The following is a 19,710-nucleotide window of genomic DNA, read 5'->3' on the forward strand; positions in this document are numbered from 1 at the left end:
TCTTTCTCTGCATGTGGCATGTGTTTATAGGGCTGGCTGCATGTAGACTTAGCTGCTGGCTCGGCGTAAAACACCAATTCTCCCCACTCACCCCACACTCACCTACACTAATAGAAAGTATATATATATATCTTGCCTATAACCTGTACGGATTGTCTCTAATCCAAGTGAAATGGCCGCTTTTATTATGGCCGTAAAATCCTTTCTACAGTCTACACTAGAGCATATAAATCTTAACCAGCAACATCGAATTGCAAACCCTTGTAAATAAAAGCAAATGTACCTTAATTTTTGCAAAATATAACACTTTATCTAGTTTTACTTTCTTTCCTTTTTTTTTAACTCAGTGGTTGTGAACAGATCGAGGTGTTTAGGTATAATGAATTCATCTGTGTTTATTTAGGGGTGGTGGTGGCGAAAAGTGTCAATTGCTGTGCATGTTTGAATGTATGGATGGACAGATCAGCGTTTTGGTTTGAGCTCTCAATTATTATTATGAATAATTAATGTAACAACACTTTGCTAATATCAAAATCTTGGTGGTTGGAATGACAACTAGAAAATGCATAGGCATGCGTGAAAATTTTGACCCAATCACCTTCACTTTTTATTTTTAAGACATTCATGACTAATATACATGTACACTTCGATTGTTTGACGATAATTTTTCGAGCACATTGAGTGGAGCACGCGAGTGATACAAGGTGGGTGGAGGGAATTGGTGTTCTACGCCGAGCCAGCAACTAAGACCACAGCACGGCAAGGCAGCCAACCCTGTAAACAGATACCATACGCAGAGAAAGAACAGAGTGCCCCAGACGAGAACTGAACCCTGAACAGACAGCCTTCCTGTGTTAAGGGAGATAACTGCACAGTACTCAACCTATGCGAAAATGGCTGCTGCATCGAATTGGAGCTGTTCGTTGTCCGGATTCCATCACTTGCTAAAAGCTTGGGTTATTGTTTGATTTGGTAAATATTCCGCAAAAAATTTTGCGTTAGAAACTATTCATTTACGTAGATTTAAGATGCTTTTCTTGGTGTGTCTCTGGTCTTCCAATCATTGTTCAAAGTGCCACGCTAATAATAGAAATGGCTTAGAAAGCATCATACTCAATGACATTTTTTAAAACCAAATTTCTTGTACCAGTTTATCAAAAACTTGTTAACTGTAAGAATAAAGTAGGACATTGATTGCAGGTGTAAAAGATATAAATGCAATGAGTTTACATCTGAACAAGACTGCCTGTTGTTCAAAGGTGCCAAATGGACCCTGAATCAGCCTATATTCTTTCTCACCTGGAAGATCCCTCAGGATCAAGTGCCTTCAAATTGAAAAATCTTAAGGTTTGAAATTTGAACTAATTTTTAAAACTTCTGTTCAATCTGCTGTTTGATCCATTTTGGGTTTTAATTTTTTTTTTTTTAGTTTGCTGTTCCTAGAGCATGTGTTAATTAATCTTTTTTTGCCGGTTTTATCCAGCTATTTCTAAATTAGCAAGATGCATTTTTAGTTACATTAATGATGCCGCATTGTACCATTGTTTTATCCTCTCTTGAATGAAAATTATTCAGTTTTCTTTCTTTTTGTGTGCTGCTCATGTTAAAAATTAACAGTAATATTTATTTGTATTCGGCAGAAAATGAAGTTGATGATGTCTGCTGTTCAGGCAATCAAGCCATTTAAATGGGAAAAAAGTATAAGGGTCACCATCACCAAAGACTTCCGAAATCTAGGGGTAATTATTCATTATAAAGTTCTTTTTGCAGTTAATGATTGATGTGACATAGTAGAACAATTATTTTGTGCAATTTAAATGCAATTTCATATTTGGATAGGACATATATCTGATTTCAAAATATGAGTGCACAGTTTTAAGTGACACTTGCATGAATGTGTTGAACTATCTATGTCAATTTATTGTAAGCAGTTTAAATATGAAGGGCTGAAAGTTCAGAATTTTAGGAGGGTTTACATAAAAGCTTATAGAAGTTTAAAGTCTTCAGATTTATTCTTCTTTGTCTATGGATCTAAAGAAAACAATAAATAAATCAGCCTTGCTTATGAAATTTTTTTCTTAAAAAAGGTATGTATTTACACTATAAACTATAGAAACATTCAATATGAAATAGAATTTTTTTTTTGTTTTTCTTTGTTCAGAGTGACAAGAGTCTTTCAGAGGAAGCTCCCTATACCGAGGATCATCCAGTCCAACGATTGTTCACATGCATTGTCTGTAAACAGGCTTTTTTGCATATTGCTGATTGTATTCAGCATATGTACATGCATACAAAGAAAACATCACTTGCAAGATATGAAGCTAAAACATCGTCCCAGAATAATGAAGAACTTCTTGATAAAGTTGAAAAAAGAGAACCTAGTAATGATACCAGAGCCAAAGAAAGAAGTAAAAGTAATGAAAATGATAAATATGCAAGGAAGAAAAGTGAAAGGTTACAGGTTATTGGAGATAATGTTGAGATCAAGACAGAGAGTTCTTTTGAAAATGGGGAGTCTTCTATATATGAGACAGATGATAATGATGCTAGTTTACTCGAAGAGGAAATCTGCATTAATAAAGACAACAAAAAAAGAGAGGTAGATCAGAAAAAAAATTTCAGTGATGCATCCTTGCACCCTTGCGGAGAATGTAAAGCATTTTTCCCTAAAAGGTCTAGTCTGAAAAGGCATATGAAGGTCCACAGGAAACCTCGGAAAAAGTTTGATTGCGATTTTTGTGGAAAAAATTTTCCTCGCAGTGGAGACCTCCTGCGACATAGACGCATTCACACTGGGGAGAAACCATTTATGTGCTCCGTTTGCAATTTGTTCTTTGCGCAAGCCAGCTGTCTTGCCATCCACAAACGCACCCACACTGGTGAAAGACCACATAAGTGTGATGTCTGCAGTGCTTCTTTTAGTGAACTGGGCACATTGAAACGCCACAAAAGGATTCATAGTGATGAAAGGCCCTATGTGTGTGAAGACTGTGGTAAGGCCTTCAAGCTCTCAAACCATCTTGTGGAGCACAGACGATTACACACCGGAGAGCGGCCATATGTCTGTGAATTTTGTGGTGCAGGCTTTGCGCAGTCCAACGGTCTTAAAAGCCATGCCAAGCAACATTCACTTGACCGTCCAAACCAGTGTAGCATATGCTTCAAAGCTTTTTCACATCCCAGATACCTGGAGCTGCATAAGCGCACACATGATGGAGAACGACCATATGAGTGTGACCAGTGTGACAGGACATTTCGAACAGCCTGCAATCTGGGTGCCCACAAAAAGCTGAAACATGAATCTATCAATTCTTCAGGCCTGAAGCTGTTCACATGTGAAGAGTGTGGGGCCACTTTCTCACAAGCTTGCAACCTCGGCATTCATAAAAAGAAGAAGCACATTGATGGCACACCTAGTGGAGAGAAGAACTTTATATGTGAGATCTGTGATGCAAGATTCTATGAAGCTTGCAACTTGGGAGCTCACAAGAAAATCAAACACACAGAGGAATCTGAGATTGGACAGAATGTATTTGAATGTGACCTGTGCAGTGCCAAATTCTATCGTGCCTGCAATCTTGCAGGGCACAAGAAGAGAAAGCATTCTGATAAAGGCACGGATGAACATGTTCATGTTTGTACTTTTTGCAGTGCTAAATTTGCTTCTGTAGTTGATCTTGAGACTCATCTCTCCAGAGCTCACATGGAGCAAGATCCTCATGCATGCCATCTCTGTGGCCTCATGGTGCCCAACATGTCTTCCTTTATGAAACACTTGGATGGACATGCCAATGAGAGATTTTCACATGATATCTTTACCCCTCACTCTCAAAGCTGAAGTCTTTTCAAAGCATAAAGTTACTTTTACATAATTTGTGTATACTTATTTCATTAAAATTATAAATATTTTTTCTTTAAACAATTCTTCCTCAGAGCATTTATTCTCAATTAAAACTGCAAATAATAACAATAATAATAATACAGCTAGTTCACAAGATTATCTAGTTACAATTAAGCTTAAGAGTCAATGAACACTCACATTTTCTAGTTCCAAAAGCAAATGCATGCCTGACTGATCTAGTTTTCCCACAATAAATATTACAGTCGATACCGGTAAAAACGAATCCTCAGTACTAGATCAGAGTTGCATATAAAATCATATCTAATATCTGTTAAGGCATCAGAATCCTGATTTGAGATTGTGATTGCTATTATATCTCCTAAAGCTTTTAGTCACAGGAAATCAAGCATTACTGATGTATTAAAATCAGGATAGTTTGCTATTTTGGAGTGCCTGAGTTCAGAAGCATACAATTTTATCTGTACATTTCAGTTAATCTAATCTTTCAACTATTTTAGTTTACTATGAACCAATTGAAAACTCTTTTGTAGTTTGTTGTCAGTATTGCCTAACTTTTTTATAAAAAAAATATATTTGCTAAAAGCTGTGTATTGCATAATAATTCCAAGAGCAACCTTTGGCTCTGAATGTAAGCATTGTGAATCACACTTTTAGACACTATAAACTGTACACCACTATACACCACTATAGCATTGTATTCTTGCTATCATAAATGGTTGTGTTTAGTTAAACCATTGTTAGCAAATGTAACTGAAGCTGACATGCAGAATATCTGTCTATATTTTTTAATACCTGCACTTAAAAGATATACTCAGTTTCAAGGTTAGTGTAAGTGATCAAATCTCTTTTCCATATGTCAAGTTATTCCTATGTTGAAAACAATGGCAAACAAGTTAAGACTGTCCTGTAAATCATCTTGCGCATGCAATGTATATTTTGTGAATAAATGGCTTCTACCATTTAAATTTTGACTAACCCTGTATTATATACAATACATGTATACAGCCATCCAATTTTTTTCAGCATTTAATAAATAAATCGTAATTGTCATCATCAGAAGATTTGCTGAGTGCTGTATCACAGCCAAAGCTGGGCTCACTGTTCTGTACAAAGAAAAGAAAAATCTACAACACACACATGCAGACAGAGAGAGAGCTGTATACACAGGTAAATCCTGACCAAAACTGAATAAGTGTGTAGGTCAGTGCCAGAGATAATTCACCTGCAGACTCATCCACACACTACCATGAAGAGTGTAGCCAAGCACCAAGAAAAGCTCCAGTGCTGTCAGGAAAAGCTAGTGAAAGTGTTTCTTGAACAGGTACATCTTTTGAATTGTGGGCTAGAGTCAATGTGACGAAGATATAGATCAAAGGGAACACAGCAGACAGCATGTTCACCAAAATACTTAATGCATATCTTAGGAATTTCTAGAATAATCGGAGGAATAACAAAGATGTTGGAGAAGGAGTATGTATACTGTTAATAGGTCAGCGATGTACTTTGGAGAGAAGGGGAGGGGAAATTGATAGATGAAGGACAGTTTAATTGTATTTGACACAGGCAGTTAGTGGAGTGACTTCAGTAAATAATTTTCTTCGCCTTCAGAATTAGTCGAGCAGCCAAATCATGAAGAGTTTAGACATGCGATCATCCATTAATAAGAATTGCTTTAAACGAGTCCACACAGGACATGGCCACAATCTACCCTTTCGGTTGTGTCAACAATCAGAAAAAAAGTCTTATAACACTATTCTCACGAATGGCAGCAAAAGATGAGAAACGCGCATGTCCATTACTTGATCAGCTTCACCACACAATACAAGCTTTAAGCGCAAGTGCCTCGTCGTGCTATATGACGGGAATAGTAGACCTTGCTTATGAAACGGAAAAGCAGACGATGCGAGAGTTTGCCTATTTACAGAGGTGCAAAAGTATGTCCACATGTACGCATACATCTATGACATCACTAACTAGAGCTTCTCCGGTGCAATAATATCCCGGCATCTCAATCGCCTTCCCCTTCGCCTAATCAATAGTTTAATAATAATTTCGAAGATATATATTCTTAAAATCAGTGACATTGACATTCAGATAAAAAGTTCAATGTTAGTGACGTCTTGCGATACTGCAACGTAAACGCACATTTAAGGGACACGACTCTACTGACGTCCCTCCCATAAATCCTTGCTTCCTGACACTAAAATTGAAATATGGCGTCCGTAGCGGCGAGTTCGTTTGTTGCTGTCAATTTACTTCTTCTTTTCGTTCAGGTTTTGGGCGGGTAGGTATCACAGTGCCCATTCATATAATGTGGACAGATTATTTTTAACTTCATTTCTTAATAACGCTCATACGAAAGGTTTGTAATAGATTTTATTGAAAATGCTTCCGCTTTCGTAGCAGACAACACCTTCACGCGTCGTGGGGACTTTTCATTGGCTAGTAGAGTAAACGTTGTTAAAAGTACGTGAAAAGATGTATATGACAGCTTCTGTCTTTAAAAAGGAGAAACAATTTAAATAGTTGAATTGAAAATTTGTGTATAATATCTGCAATGCTTATTCGCATAGTAATCTTTTTCCAAACAGCGTGAATCGCTTTTTCTCTTCACTCCTCACACAACAGAGTTCTGTTCCCCGGCTAATAGTGTTGCTACACGCATGCAAATCATGAAATTAAAAAAAAGATTTTAGTCATCAAGGCAGATTTTGTTCGCTTTCAAGTTTAGCTTAAAGTGAAATAATTTGGCACTATTTTATTTCAGGAGAGATTTCTACAAAATCCTTGGAGTCCCAAGAAATGCGGATATTAAGCAAATTAAGCGGTCATATAGGAAGCTGGCAAAAGAACTCCATCCAGACAAAAATAGGGATGACCCTGAAGCTGAGCAGAGATTTCAGGATCTGGGTGCTGCCTATGAGGTTAGCTGGTGCTTTTTTGAGATAAATAGTGATAAAGGTCTCTTGCTGATGGCAGTTTTATATTTTAGATGGAGTATATCTAGTTATGGTCATTACTTCAAAACTACCTTACTTCCAGGCTTGATAAGAGAGTGGTCTGGTGTACCCAGACCCATGGCTGGGAATTGATGATTACAGTTACAAGGGGCCGGAGAGATCGTCTACCCCAGGGCCCATGCTGGTTCTCGGCAGCCCTGCTTACTTTGTCATGAAGTTCATGCCATTGATTTTCCTGTTTTTCATGATGCTAAAAGGGCATTTTTTTCCACCTTAAGGTTCACAAAGCCCATTTCTAGTGCTCCAGAAAAGGTACTCCAGCACACTAAAGAAATTTAAGTATTCTTAAAGACTGCAGCACCCTTCATAGTTATAATGTCAGCATTTTAAGGCAGAGATAGAAAAGAATGTGACGATAATTTAAAGTAATAGCATGATTTACATCAAAGTGGGTTTTTTAGACAGTGTATTTTTTAATATTTTGTGATGGTCACTATTTTGCAGCTAAAAAAGTATAAACATTGTCTCAGGCATTATTCATTGCTGTTATTTTTGTTCTCTTATTTCTCTCTTCTTTTTAAAGGTTTTATCAGATGAAGAAAAAAGGAAGGTATATGATCGACATGGAGAGGAAGGCCTGAAACAGGGAGATGTTGGAGGTGATCCCTTCTCAAGGTGATTGCTTTGTGACTATACTAAAAGATATTCCAGAATCTATACTAGTCATAGAAGCAGTGAATAGTAAGTGGTTCATCGTTTTATGGTCATGACATAAAGAGGTCAGATCCTAACACTGCCTTCTGTCTTTTACCTTCTATGAAAGAACAGGTATCTATCAGTTGATGGGTGGACATAAGTTTTTGATTTGTTGGTGTGAGCAAGCCTTGAACCATTGTCTGTTTTGAAGTAGAGTGCAGTAACTAAAATGTCATGGAGCCTCCATCTGAAGTGACCATATGCATAAATTGCTCCAAAAATAAACCCTACATTTTCATTTGTGGAGCAATTTACGAACATTTTATATTTCTCAAAAGAAATTATTCCATCTTGATGTAAGACATTTGTATGTTCAGGTTGTAGTTGATATAAGGCAGTGGTTCTTAACTTTGTTTGAGGTACCGAACACACCAGTTTCATATGCACATTCACCGAACCCTTCTTTAGTGTCATCACGAATTTACATAATCAGTCAGGTGTGTCTTGACCTTCGTGGCGGAGGCTCCGCCGAACCCCTGAGACCGACTCATCGGTTCGATAGAACCCCGGTTAAGAACCACTGATATAAGGTGTCACAAGCAAGGCTCACTGAGCTTCACTCACTCCAGATATGCATGTTTTTTTTAAGCAGTTGTCTTTCTCTGTTGTCCAATTTGTGATATACTAACAGGGCTTCTGCTAAGGCTAAATTTTTTGGGGTCCCAGGGACCCCTTCTTCACATTTTTAAGGGGTCCCTGTTCTTCGCCCTAATTTGAAGGGAACCCCATTGACGAAAATTGAAGGGGTCCTCCGAACTTTTGATGCGTACTGTACGCAATTTTTTGCTTAAGCAGAAGCCCTGACTAAGTTTCCTGGCTGAGGTTACAGCAAATGTGATTCAAAGACTGCAGCAGGTCACAGGCAGAACAATTAACTTGCCAGCACAGAGATTTTTCTGTTGCCCTGCTAAGTGAATATGATGGTTGCTTAGAGCTCAGAAATCTGCTTTTTATGCCTGCTTATGGTAGCATAGTCCTTCCTTTCTTATTTACAACACCATATAAAATGTCAAGTTTAGGTCCAACATGGACTGGAAGAAGTTGTGAAGATGATGATAGTGTATATAAGGAGAAAATTGTGTGTGCATTAAAAGAATAAATTTTAAGAGGATGTGATGATATTTTGCTTTCCTATTTTATAAAACAGCTTCTTTGGTGGATTTGGGTTTGATTTTGGCTTTGGTGGAGGACGAGAATCAAGTCGAGAGATCCCAAGAGGAGGTGATATTATCATGGATCTTGATGTCACCTTGGAAGAGCTCTACAGTGGAGATTTTGTGGAGGTATAAAGTGCCATTTAAAACGTTATGGTGCATAAGTCTTGCGTGTTATCTCACATGCATCCTGTTCAATATAGTATCTTATTTGTTTCAGATTCTTTAAATATTTGCATTATTAACTTTTGTTTCTTTATTTAAATATGTTTTACACTTTTTTTCTTTCTACCCAATATAGTGGTCATCAAACTTAAATGGTAGTTATCGTTGCTCAGAAAAATTAGTGTGGCTGTTTTTTTTTCATTCTCAATTCATGTTTTATCTTGTGTTATTGTGTTGTGTAATGCTGACAATAGTGCAATCTGCAGTAAGGAGGCCTTAAAAAGTTGAAAAGAAACTGGATAAAGCATCAAGAGAGTATGCCTAAGGAAAGCAAGAAATTATTTTTCCAAGAAGAGAACGAATAACAGAACATCTTGAAACAAATTAGAGGGGAAAAACATTGTTGTGGCTGATACTATCTCTTAATTTGATTTGCCTATCCATTTTTGATAGTTAATATGGTTTGGTGACAGGTTCTACGTTACAAGCCAGTAGCCAAGCCAGCCAAAGGAAAGAGAAAATGTAACTGTCGCATGGAAACTGTTACTCAACAGCTGGGCCCTGGGAGATTTCAGATGTCCCAGCAACAAGTCTGTGATGAGTGCCCAAATGTTAAGTAAGTGTTTCATGGAGAAATACTTAGAAAGTACAAATAAACATACCCTAGGAACAATCTAAAAAATGTTGTCATGCACTTATGTATTGCTGCAATTGCATTAATCATTATCACAAAATTATTGTGTTCTTGGGGCATAAAAACTTGTCTTTTTTTTATCCTTATGGGGATTTTTTAGCAGGAGGGGATCTTTTTCTCTTTTCCTTGGTACAAATTCTGTATTCCTGCGTCTCTTTTATTATCACACAAAAGATTATTTCTTGGCAGCTGATGTTAATAGATGATTTATGGTATGTATTTTAGATTTGTTCCAGAAGAGAAAGTATTAGAGGTGGAGATAGAGCCAGGTATGAGAGATGGCCAAGAGTATCCCTTTTTGTCTGAAGGTAGGTGTAAAGGTTATGGGCACTCATACATTTTTTTTTTTTTTAGGCCCTTTCGCCCCTCCTGCAGGGTTCCCAGGTCCTTGCAAGGTCCTTTTAAGTCCTTTTATATTGAATTTTCGCCAAAAGGCCTTTTAAGTCCTTTTATTTGCCATGCGGTCCTTTCAAATTCTCACACAGGTCCTTACATTTTCTCTGTGACCCTTTTAAGTCCTTTTATCGATAAATATTACAAACAAATTATATTCCGGAGTAGACTTTGGCGCAAAAATACCGACGATTTTTCGCTGCATTGCTATTTTAATCACATGACTACCCAGTCTCGCTCGCGGCGGGAACGTCCGTTTCGGCCTTTCGCGAGTTCACTCTCGTCGTGTCGACCACATTTCTTTGTCTGCTTAACAATTTGAAAGATGCCGGGGAAGTGCTCTTTTCAGGAGAAGTGGCTAAAGGAAGACAAGTATAAAGATTGGTTAATAAAAGACTCGAGCAATAAACATTTGGCACGATGTGCTGCCTGCAAAATATCTCTGAATCTTTCATCAATGGGCGAAAGTGTTCTGAAACAGCACATGGTTACCGAAAGACACCCAATGGCAAATAAAAGTATTTCTGAAAGATGCGCGCTTTTGTGTAACTGATTACTTTCGTCATCGAGAACATCCACAGCCCGCTCAAAATCAGACGGCACCGACCAGCTCTGCAAGTGTGTCCAGTAAGTTGACAATTATTTATCTTTAGCGATTCATTTAGTTAACGATGTGGGTACTTAGAAAAACACATTAAATTAAAGCGTGCATAACATTTTGCGGTTTTTTTCCACTCTTTATTAAGCCTATCGTCTAATTTACGGTGAAGCCAATAGCTTAAAGATCAGTAAATAGCAAAGAATTATTTAAATTAAAAAGTTGAGATTTTCATTTTCTCATGATTCGAACTACAAATAGAGTTTTATACAATCACGAATCTTACTACAGCTTTGCTGCAGAAAATTGATCTGAATTTTTGGCATCTGATCAGGAAAGATTAAAAAGAAAGTATAATTAATAATGTATGCTTATTATCCTATTTTACCAGCAAATACATTATTTTTTTGGATTTTTAAAATCAAACAATTTAACATTAAAGCTAAATCAGTTAGCTGAAAATAACTTTCATTTTCAACTATGCTGCATCTTTATACTTTAACTTAGTTTAGTATTATTTATATTTATCATGTCATTAATTATTGCTTTTTGAAACCTGTCTTTTATTCAGACAGAACATAATGTTTACAGACATAATGGTAACTTAAATGTTTTCTTTGAATAGGTTTCGTGATGAGCAATGAACGATTGAAGGCAGAGATCCTGTGGACTCTCAAGATTGTGGAATCACACTACAGTTTCAGATCTGCTGAAAAGTCTGCTGACTGTTTCGACTTATGTTCCCAGACAGCAAGTAGCTGCAGAATTTAAGTGCGGTCAAACAAAAGCCAGTTATCTAACTTCATTTGGGCTTGCTCCTCACTTTTTCGAAATTGCTTCTGGACTGTGTAATTCGTCGCCTGAGTATGTTCTTTTGTTTGATGAATCTTCTTAACCATAAGACTCAAACTAAACAGCTGGATTTCCATGTTCGTTTACTGGAGTGACAATGCTGTAAGGACTCATTACCTGACCTCGGAATTTTTGGGTCATTCCGGCCATTAGACCTTCAACAAAAGTTCAGTAAGGTAATTTAGCGAATTCAAACTTCAAGCAAGCTAATTTACTTCAAATTTCTATGGATGGACCTTCTGTAACCTAAACCTTCTGAGAAATTTAAATAACATGTTACCAATCACAATGTTGGTTTGTTAAATGTGGGCAGCTGTGGACTCCATGTTATGCACAATGCATTTAGGCGTGGTGCGAGGCTTTCAATGGGAGCTTGAGTCTTTCTTACATCTGCTTATATCTTGTTCAGAGACAGCCCAGCCAGAAGAGAAGATTATATAAAAGTAACTGGTTCCACATCTTTTCCAGCCAAGTTCTGTGCTCACGATGGCTTGAAAACAATTCTGTTTTTGCTGAAAAAGCAATTGTTATGCTTCCATAATTGGAAAATTTGGTCAAAGCTGCAATGGAGAAAAAAATAAGCATTGCCAAAGGAACAAATCTTTTGATATTGTAAAAAGCTGGAGTCTTATCTACCCTTTGCTTTCATGTCGTCTGGCTTTCTTTAGTTTAATTGCAGTATACTTGAACCTTTTTGAGAAAATACCAAGCTGATCAGCCTCTTCTTCTTTCCTTTGTTTAGACTTACATGACATTATGAAAAATCTGATGCACAAAATTTATCAAGTCAAATGTAACTTAATAAATGTGAAACTGCCCTCCAACTTGTGCAGGTTGATATATGCAACAGTTCTAACCATGTCAATCTGAGCATGATCGAACTTTGGCTTCAGGGTTGAATAGACTACTGGCTGTAGCTAGAAACAGTCATCAGTAAACGATGGAACTCTTCATGGCCTTCAGAGCTGAATGCAGAGATTTTTTTGAAAGCAGTTGTTCTAAAATTGCAGATAAATCTCCACTGAAGTACACCCTAGTGAGAACATAACTTTCTTAAAACCCCAAAGACCATGGGGGAAAAAGACAAATCAATACAAAAAATGAAAAAAGGTTTTGTTGTATTGCCAAGGTGTGAAAAGGTTTGATGATGTGACTTGTGACAGGTTTGTCAGAGTTCCGTAATTTTTCTTGACAGTTCTGCAGGTGAGTGGGTAGTAAGGCTTTTGACCTATGACACAAAGACTGGATAGTTTGGTTTTATGATGCCCTTGCTGGAAAAGCAGAGTTTCAGGTGTTGTGGTCTGTTGTCAGACGTTACTCCTACTCTCTCATGGTCAAGCTACAGTGGAAAAGAGGATTTTCATTCAACAAAGAAACAGTAGCTGACAATCTTAGTCAGACTGCACTAAAAGCACGCAGAGTAATTCTTGAATCATATACAGTGTGGGAGGGGTGGGAAAATGTTGAGATCTCCAAACCACTGATGATATCCGCTTCTAGTGCTATGGCAGGTATGAAGTTACCCCCTCTGAGCAGAAGCAGCATAAGGAAACAGAAGAAAAGCAGGGTCCACAGAAAGAGATTAGGAGATGAGCTGGTAATATCACAAAAAGTAAAGACCACCAGTGCCGAAGACGACGACCTGCTGGAACTGGCTGACAGACATAGTTTCCAGGCTGAAGAGCAAAAAAGTTTTTCACTTATTGAAAGATCTAACAACATGCGTTGTTAGCAAAGACAAGAAGAAGGAGATAACAAAGATTCAGTCAGACATTGATAGATTACAGGAAGAAATTAAAAAAGTGTTTGAATTGTGACATTCAGAATTAATGTTTATTTCAGTTTAATAAGCCTGCACAATTCTGTACTGTATGCTATGGAACATGTTAAAAAACCAGAACTATTTAGAGGAAATTAGGTTGTGTAAAGAAATTGTATATGTTTAGTATTGGTAAAGCTGTAGGGTGACAAAGAAATTGAATTCATCAATGAAACTTTTGCTTATAGTAGATGGATTGCTTTGTCATTTTGTAATCTTAATCTTATGTGTATTAGTAATATCATGCTGTTGATGTATATGTTTGCATGTGTTACATGTATGTGTAATAAGATGCTTAAATATATATCTCAAGGTTTAAAATTAAAATGGGCTGTAATGCTTGACAGTTTCGACTCATTCCATCTTTGTTTAGCATTAGGATCACTCTTTTCATTCCTCATCTGATCCTCCAATCCTTGGCATTCCTTGTAGTCACAAGAAAATGTTTGGTCTACACATCTGTACAACACTAGTTGCCCTTCCGTATTTCGCAAAAAACGCTCTTTTTTTCAAAAGTCTTTTAGAAACTTACTCTTTCTTGAACTTGATCTTCTAGTACTACTGTGCATAGCTCTATTTCTATCTCTCTCTTCCCATTAGAGTGTGTGTGCGAGAGAGAGACACGTGAAACTGACTTTGTATTACACCAAAGAATGGCTTTCAGGTTTTGTAATTATTATTACTTAGATTTCTAGAAAACTTGGAAATTTAATCGGTGTATGTTATCAGCGCGCTAAGGACACTTTTTAAGTTATCTAATCTAAATATGGCAGACAGGCATCAAAAATTAACTCTTTGATTATTTATTACTAGAAATACATGTATTTGAGAACATAGAGAAGACCACAGATTCATAAATAATACATCTTTCGACCACACAAGAGAAAAACTTAAGCATTGATGACTGTCACTTAGGTCCTTTCGAATGCATGAAAGGTCCTTTTAAGGTCCTTTTAAGGTCCTTTTTTGGCACCATCCCTGATCCCTGGGAACCCTGTCCTGGGGCATAGGCCATCGACTACAGTCTTAACTGTTTTCAATGTTTTAGTAGCAAGGATTTGTTTTACGGGGTGGGGTTGCTGGCCTCCTCCTTTTTCAGCCGGACTTGGGACCGTCCTTGGCGGAGGGCAGCCAGCCCTGTAAACAGATGCCACGTGCAGAGAAAGAACAGCATGCCCGAGATGAGAAATGAACTCAGGGCAGCCAACCTTCACTGTATTGGTGACAGGCGCTAACCGTTGCGCCACCGGGCCACTCTGCACTCATACATAGGATACTATAATTCCTTTGTATAGTTCCCTTCTTCAAGGATACTATAATTCTTTTGTATAGCTCCCTCCCTCTCTCACACTCTTTCTGTATTTTAACATTGTTTTGTAGATACTGAAGTAGATAAAACTATGGGCCTCCCCCCACCCCCCACCAGCGGTGTTCTATCGTCACCACTTTCAGTGTACTTGAATTTTATGGGTTTAAAGGCAAGAGGTATACTCTTTATATACGTATTTTACAATGCGGTGTAAAGCTTCAGATTAAAAATTCAAATATATGGAGCATTGATGGACAAACGAAGGAAAATCAACATTTCAAACAATAGTTACAAAAACATTAATTTTTGCTTGTCATTTGTAACTTTTTAATCCCAAACACAGTTTTATGCTGATGATGATGGACCTTGTGTTTCTATTGCAATTGCAGGAGAACCTCATATCGATGGTGAGCCCGGTGATTTACGGTTTAGAATAAAACAGGTCAAGTGAGTGATATTTCAACTTCCTATTCCTTGCTACTCATATGCTTACTGGAAACAATGTTTATATATTACTCTTATCTCTTAGGTTTCGGTAGGCCATTGTGTGGGACATGGTAGGTGAATAGCATTTATAGCTGCATGCATATAAGATGTGTATGCATGTTAAATTTTAACTTTAAGCAGTATTAACCAAGTTTCCATAGACTTTTTGTCTGTATGCTTTTTTTTTTTTTTTTTTAAGAAGTTTTTTTTTTAACCAATTAGAATAAGATAATATATAAACAAGAAAAAGTTGTATGTTTCTGCATGTTCCTTTACTGTTAGCCATAAAAAGATTCTTTGTTTTCAGACATCCAAAGTTTGAGAGGCGTGGTGATGACCTTTATACAAATGTCACAGTGACTTTACAGGATGCGTTGACGGGTTTTGAAATGGACATTGAACATCTAGATGGACATATGGTAGTGAAACTGTTGATGTCATATTACAGAATAATTTTGAACGAAATAAGACAACTCATTCAAATTTTGATCAATATTAAAGATTGGAATTAAGTACTGCAACAAATTGCAATAGACTTTCATTGATTGCAGCTAAAAACATTGTATGTTAAATGAAAAACGCCATATTAATTGGGACTATTTGCTTTACTTTCATAATTTGTCATTTTCCTCTGCAAAGACCTGTCACTTTGTGTCTTAAATCTCAAGAATATTGTTGTCTCAAAGTTTGTGATGTAGTGTAATGTTTTAAAAAATGGAATTATTAACGATAGCCTCAAAAAGGCAAGCTTGTGATAACAGCTGTATGAAAGTAAGGTATTCTCCTGTTGATTTTTACAGGTTCATATAATTCGAGATAAAGTCACATGGCCAGGAGCTCGAATGCGAAAAGCTTTTGAAGGAATGCCCAATTATGAGAACAACAATGTAAAAGGATCTTTATTTATAACTTTTGATGTAGAATTTCCAAAGGGTTCTTTGACAGAGGAGGCGAAAGAAGGTAAGTGGAAAATATGCTGGCATGTCATGTATTTTGTAAGAACAAAAGTAAATGATGAAAATTAGGTGGTTTTCCTCCTTGCCAACAAATGGGAAAGATTCAAGATACAATTTAGATAGATAATTGTTAAACTTGGAGAAATCAAGAGCATTGCAATTTTATTTTTTGAAACATGATCTTCCAACTTTGCATTTAATCTTTGGACAAAGCACACTTGATCTATTGATGTAGTACATGTTGGAAAGATTAACAGCGTTCTGCTTCACTGCTATTATAAGTTTACTCAGAATAGTACTTTCATTAAACTTGTACTTATAAGTGTTCTCTTTTTCAGGTTTGAAACAAATATTACAACAAGAATCAAAGCAGACAGTTTATAATGGATTACAAGGGTTTTAACGTATACCAGGATGTCTGAAACATTTTCAGATGGACAATCTCCTCATAGCTCCGTGTGTTGACTGTGGCTATATATTTTTTAAAAGATATGGTTGGTTTAATCATTTTCATGTTGTTCCTCAGCTATGTTATTAAGCACTGACTTCATTTTCATCCAAAAATTTTTCATAAAGTATTGTGTGAGGTTTTGAGTCCTCATTTGCTAGTTAACAATTGAAGAATAGAAGGAAAAAGTGTTATTTCTGCCAGTTATTTAAAACTGATTAAAATGTGTGTGCAGTTGAGTAATTTCTTTGGTTTTGCCATGTTTGTTCAAGCAGCTTTCATGACTAAATAAACCCCAAGGACAGTTGTCCTTGCACCGTGATATTGCTTCACTGTGAGAATATACAGATGTCTGTAGCTATCACAAGCATAGCACTTGGTAAATAATATCTATGATAGATATAAAGCATTTGACTTTATAAATAGTCTGAATTGAAACCTACAGATTTTACTTAGGAAAAGACTAGTTTGCTTGAATAATGACTTGCTTAGTAAAGTCAGTGTGAACTACACAGATCTATGTGCAGAGGTGAACAGTACACTTAAAAAGTACTTTTAGACAATAAAAAAGAAATTGCTATACAAAGAGTTTTTTTTAACACAATGATTAGATGATGGGAAACAATAAAAGTTAGGGGTTTGATTTACCACCACATATATAGTGCGACGATCTGAATAGCAGTCATGTGAAAGAAAAAAGTTAACTGTGATGCATATTAAAGCCACAATGTTTGAATTTTGTCAGTGTATTTGTGGTAATCTTTTCTGTGGATAAGTGTTTTCTTTAACCATCCTTAACTGACGTAGGCTTTTAAATGTTCTTTAAGGATGCAAACTGTGATGCTTTGTGCTAAAGAATGAAATTTAGTTATGTGTGATTATCACAGCAAACAGTATCTTAAATCTTATTGATCTGCGGATTTGGGATGTTTTTTTTTTTTTTTTCATTAGGAAGTGAATGCCTACAGGGTGTAGCTAGAGTTATGTGACTTGTTATTAGCAAGATTTTTACGTTAAAAAAATTCACACCAAAATCATATATTGTTTTCCTTAATGTCAGGTTTTGCATGATGGATTAGTTGTATTTTGAGATCCTGCAGTTCACTAGCAGTTGAATACATTTAACAGTAACTGTTTATTGCAGTATTTTTGTCATTGAGCTTTGTCAAATTCTTGGTCATTCTTTGTCTGTTATTCTTATTTTGTGTGTTAGCTTCTATGTTTCATCCCCAAGTGCTGCCTATGCTTAACAGTGAGCCAGGATTCAAGAGACTTTAGTGGGTTATGGGACATGAATGTTTTGATACAAGACTGGAAACTTCTTTATTATAAGCGACTGAAATATTAACACAGCTATTATTTTACATTCTTCTGTTTGAGTAGATGGTATACAAATATAAAAATTCAGCTCAAGAGATTTATGCAGAAGATGGATTATTTTTTTTAGAGACAGGAGAAAACTACCCATTTTTCCTTCTCATCTTCAACCCTTTACTTTTGACAGTGCTGTCTATACAAAATTTGGGTCATCACCAGCTGCATCTACTTCTCTTCAGAAAAGCTCAATGAGTTAGCACTAAAGAGAAGTAGATGCAGCTGGTAATGACCCAAATTTTGTATCATAAAAATCCTTATATGATACTCATGAGGTGATAGCTATTTCCATTAGTTTTACAAGAAAGATTTTTCAAACTTGTTTATCAGTTTGTATAGACCTGCAGATTATAATTCACCATCTGTGATTTGTATGCACAAAGCAATAACTTTACCAAGATTCATCTGGTTCTCTGTCTCTTCAGGAACAAACCTGCACATTGAGAATTTTCGTCAGAATGAGAACACACATTGAGTTAAAAGTGGCTTTAGACTTGCCTTTTAAAGTACACAGTGCCTCATTGATATATTCTAGCTCGTGTGCATGTTGGTGTCATTGGGATTTGGGTGGTTACAGGAGAAGTGATAGTGGTTCATATGGAGGTAAATGCTACTACATGTAGGTGTATAAATGAGAATTAAGGAATAAAAAAGAAAAGCGTATTCCTTTTAGTTGTTTACAACATTCATTTAATACAATAAGAAGCAAGTGTAACATTGGGAGATTTGTCCTTTGAAGACTGACTATGAATCCACTGATGTAACATCACAATTTACTCTGCTCACAGTGCCATCAAACATTCAGTTCATGGAGACAAGAGAGAGAACTACCCATTTTTATGGACTCTGTGTATGTGCTTGCATGCACTAAAAGAATGAACACGTTCTCAAACGATGACAAAGTACAGTTATGTAATAACTATGTAATATAGTACTAAGGGAAATGTAGGCTGAGCTAAGTTTCTGTATCCCTCATAGCTTTTCATTTGTTTCATCTTTGACGGGTATATTACCTACCAACTATGTCCGCCGATACACGACCTTTTTTATTATTGCAACATGAGCGCACACTTTTGTTGTTGTTGTTTTTTTAAGTTCCCAGTGAAAAAGTTTTGTCGAAGATGTTACATCAGGTTCGGGGTTTTATTTATTTATTTTTTGTTAGTTTTCTTGGTGGATATTTTTCTTTGGTAATACACGATTTTTATTGTTGCTATGGAGGTCATATGTTTATTAATGAATAACTCAACATCTGTAATTAAGAGTACTTTGGAATTTTGGTTAGGTTCAGGGTTTTGGTTCAGGCTTTTATTTTGGACAGAATGAGCAGATGTTTGAGGTCGACGCTTGTTTAGCTGTCACCCACGTTTGGCTGTTGGCGCTTGTCTTGAGGGGCGGTAAGCCAGTCCTGCATGGATGTCCACTTGATTCCATGTTTGTCAAGTTTCTCCTCTACCTCGGCGTCGACTACCATCCAAGATACCCTAAAGGATAGCTTTTGTCTAAGTGTCGTGCCGGGTCACGAGGCTGAACTAGACAATATCGCGCCTCCTCGCTGTTGCCAGGTGACCGATAACCCGTCTGCAATAATTTTTTAAAATTTAATTAATATAATTTTTTAATCAGAATTGGATCTGCCATTTATTAGAAACAAGGAGATAGGATTTCTCACCTCACCGTTGTAAGCAACAGCTGCTTGAAACTGTTTTACAAAGAATGGAGACAGCAGTAGCAACTGCAAATCGCAAGGAGAGATGGAAGCCAGCAGCGCCTATGTATGAAGGAGCTTAAAAATTGTATTTATTAATGAATCGTGAGGCTAACGCCGCATATTTTACGCCTGTCATTAGCCATACTTGACAATCAAATGTGTCGAAAATGAAC

The 19,710-nt window shown here is 36.7% G+C and overlaps 2 protein-coding genes across 2 annotated transcripts; both read left to right on the forward strand.

The window, feature by feature from the left end:
- The first annotated feature begins 852 nt into the window (after nt 1-852).
- On the forward strand, nt 853-4,912 carry LOC112566452 (zinc finger protein 2 homolog). Its single transcript, XM_025242658.1, has 4 exons — nt 853-972; nt 1,260-1,347; nt 1,641-1,739; nt 2,162-4,912. The coding sequence occupies exons 2-4, from the start codon at nt 1,267-1,269 to the stop codon at nt 3,836-3,838; spliced, it is 1,857 nt and encodes a 618-aa protein (XP_025098443.1). The 5' UTR covers nt 853-972; nt 1,260-1,266; the 3' UTR covers nt 3,839-4,912.
- Nucleotides 4,913-5,998: 1,086 nt separating this feature from the next.
- LOC112566461 (dnaJ homolog subfamily B member 11-like) lies at nt 5,999-18,475 on the forward strand. The gene is made up of 10 exons (XM_025242668.1): nt 5,999-6,146; nt 6,630-6,786; nt 7,406-7,497; nt 8,726-8,861; nt 9,371-9,513; nt 9,817-9,899; nt 14,952-15,009; nt 15,356-15,467; nt 15,849-16,008; nt 16,343-18,475. Exons 1-10 carry the CDS (start codon nt 6,076-6,078, stop codon nt 16,405-16,407), a joined length of 1,077 nt encoding a protein of 358 aa, XP_025098453.1. The 5' UTR covers nt 5,999-6,075; the 3' UTR covers nt 16,408-18,475.
- Nucleotides 18,476-19,710: the final 1,235 nt, after the last annotated feature.

This window comes from Pomacea canaliculata, linkage group LG1 (genome assembly GCF_003073045.1).
Source record: "Pomacea canaliculata isolate SZHN2017 linkage group LG1, ASM307304v1, whole genome shotgun sequence".
Taxonomy (NCBI): domain Eukaryota; kingdom Metazoa; phylum Mollusca; class Gastropoda; order Architaenioglossa; family Ampullariidae; genus Pomacea; species Pomacea canaliculata.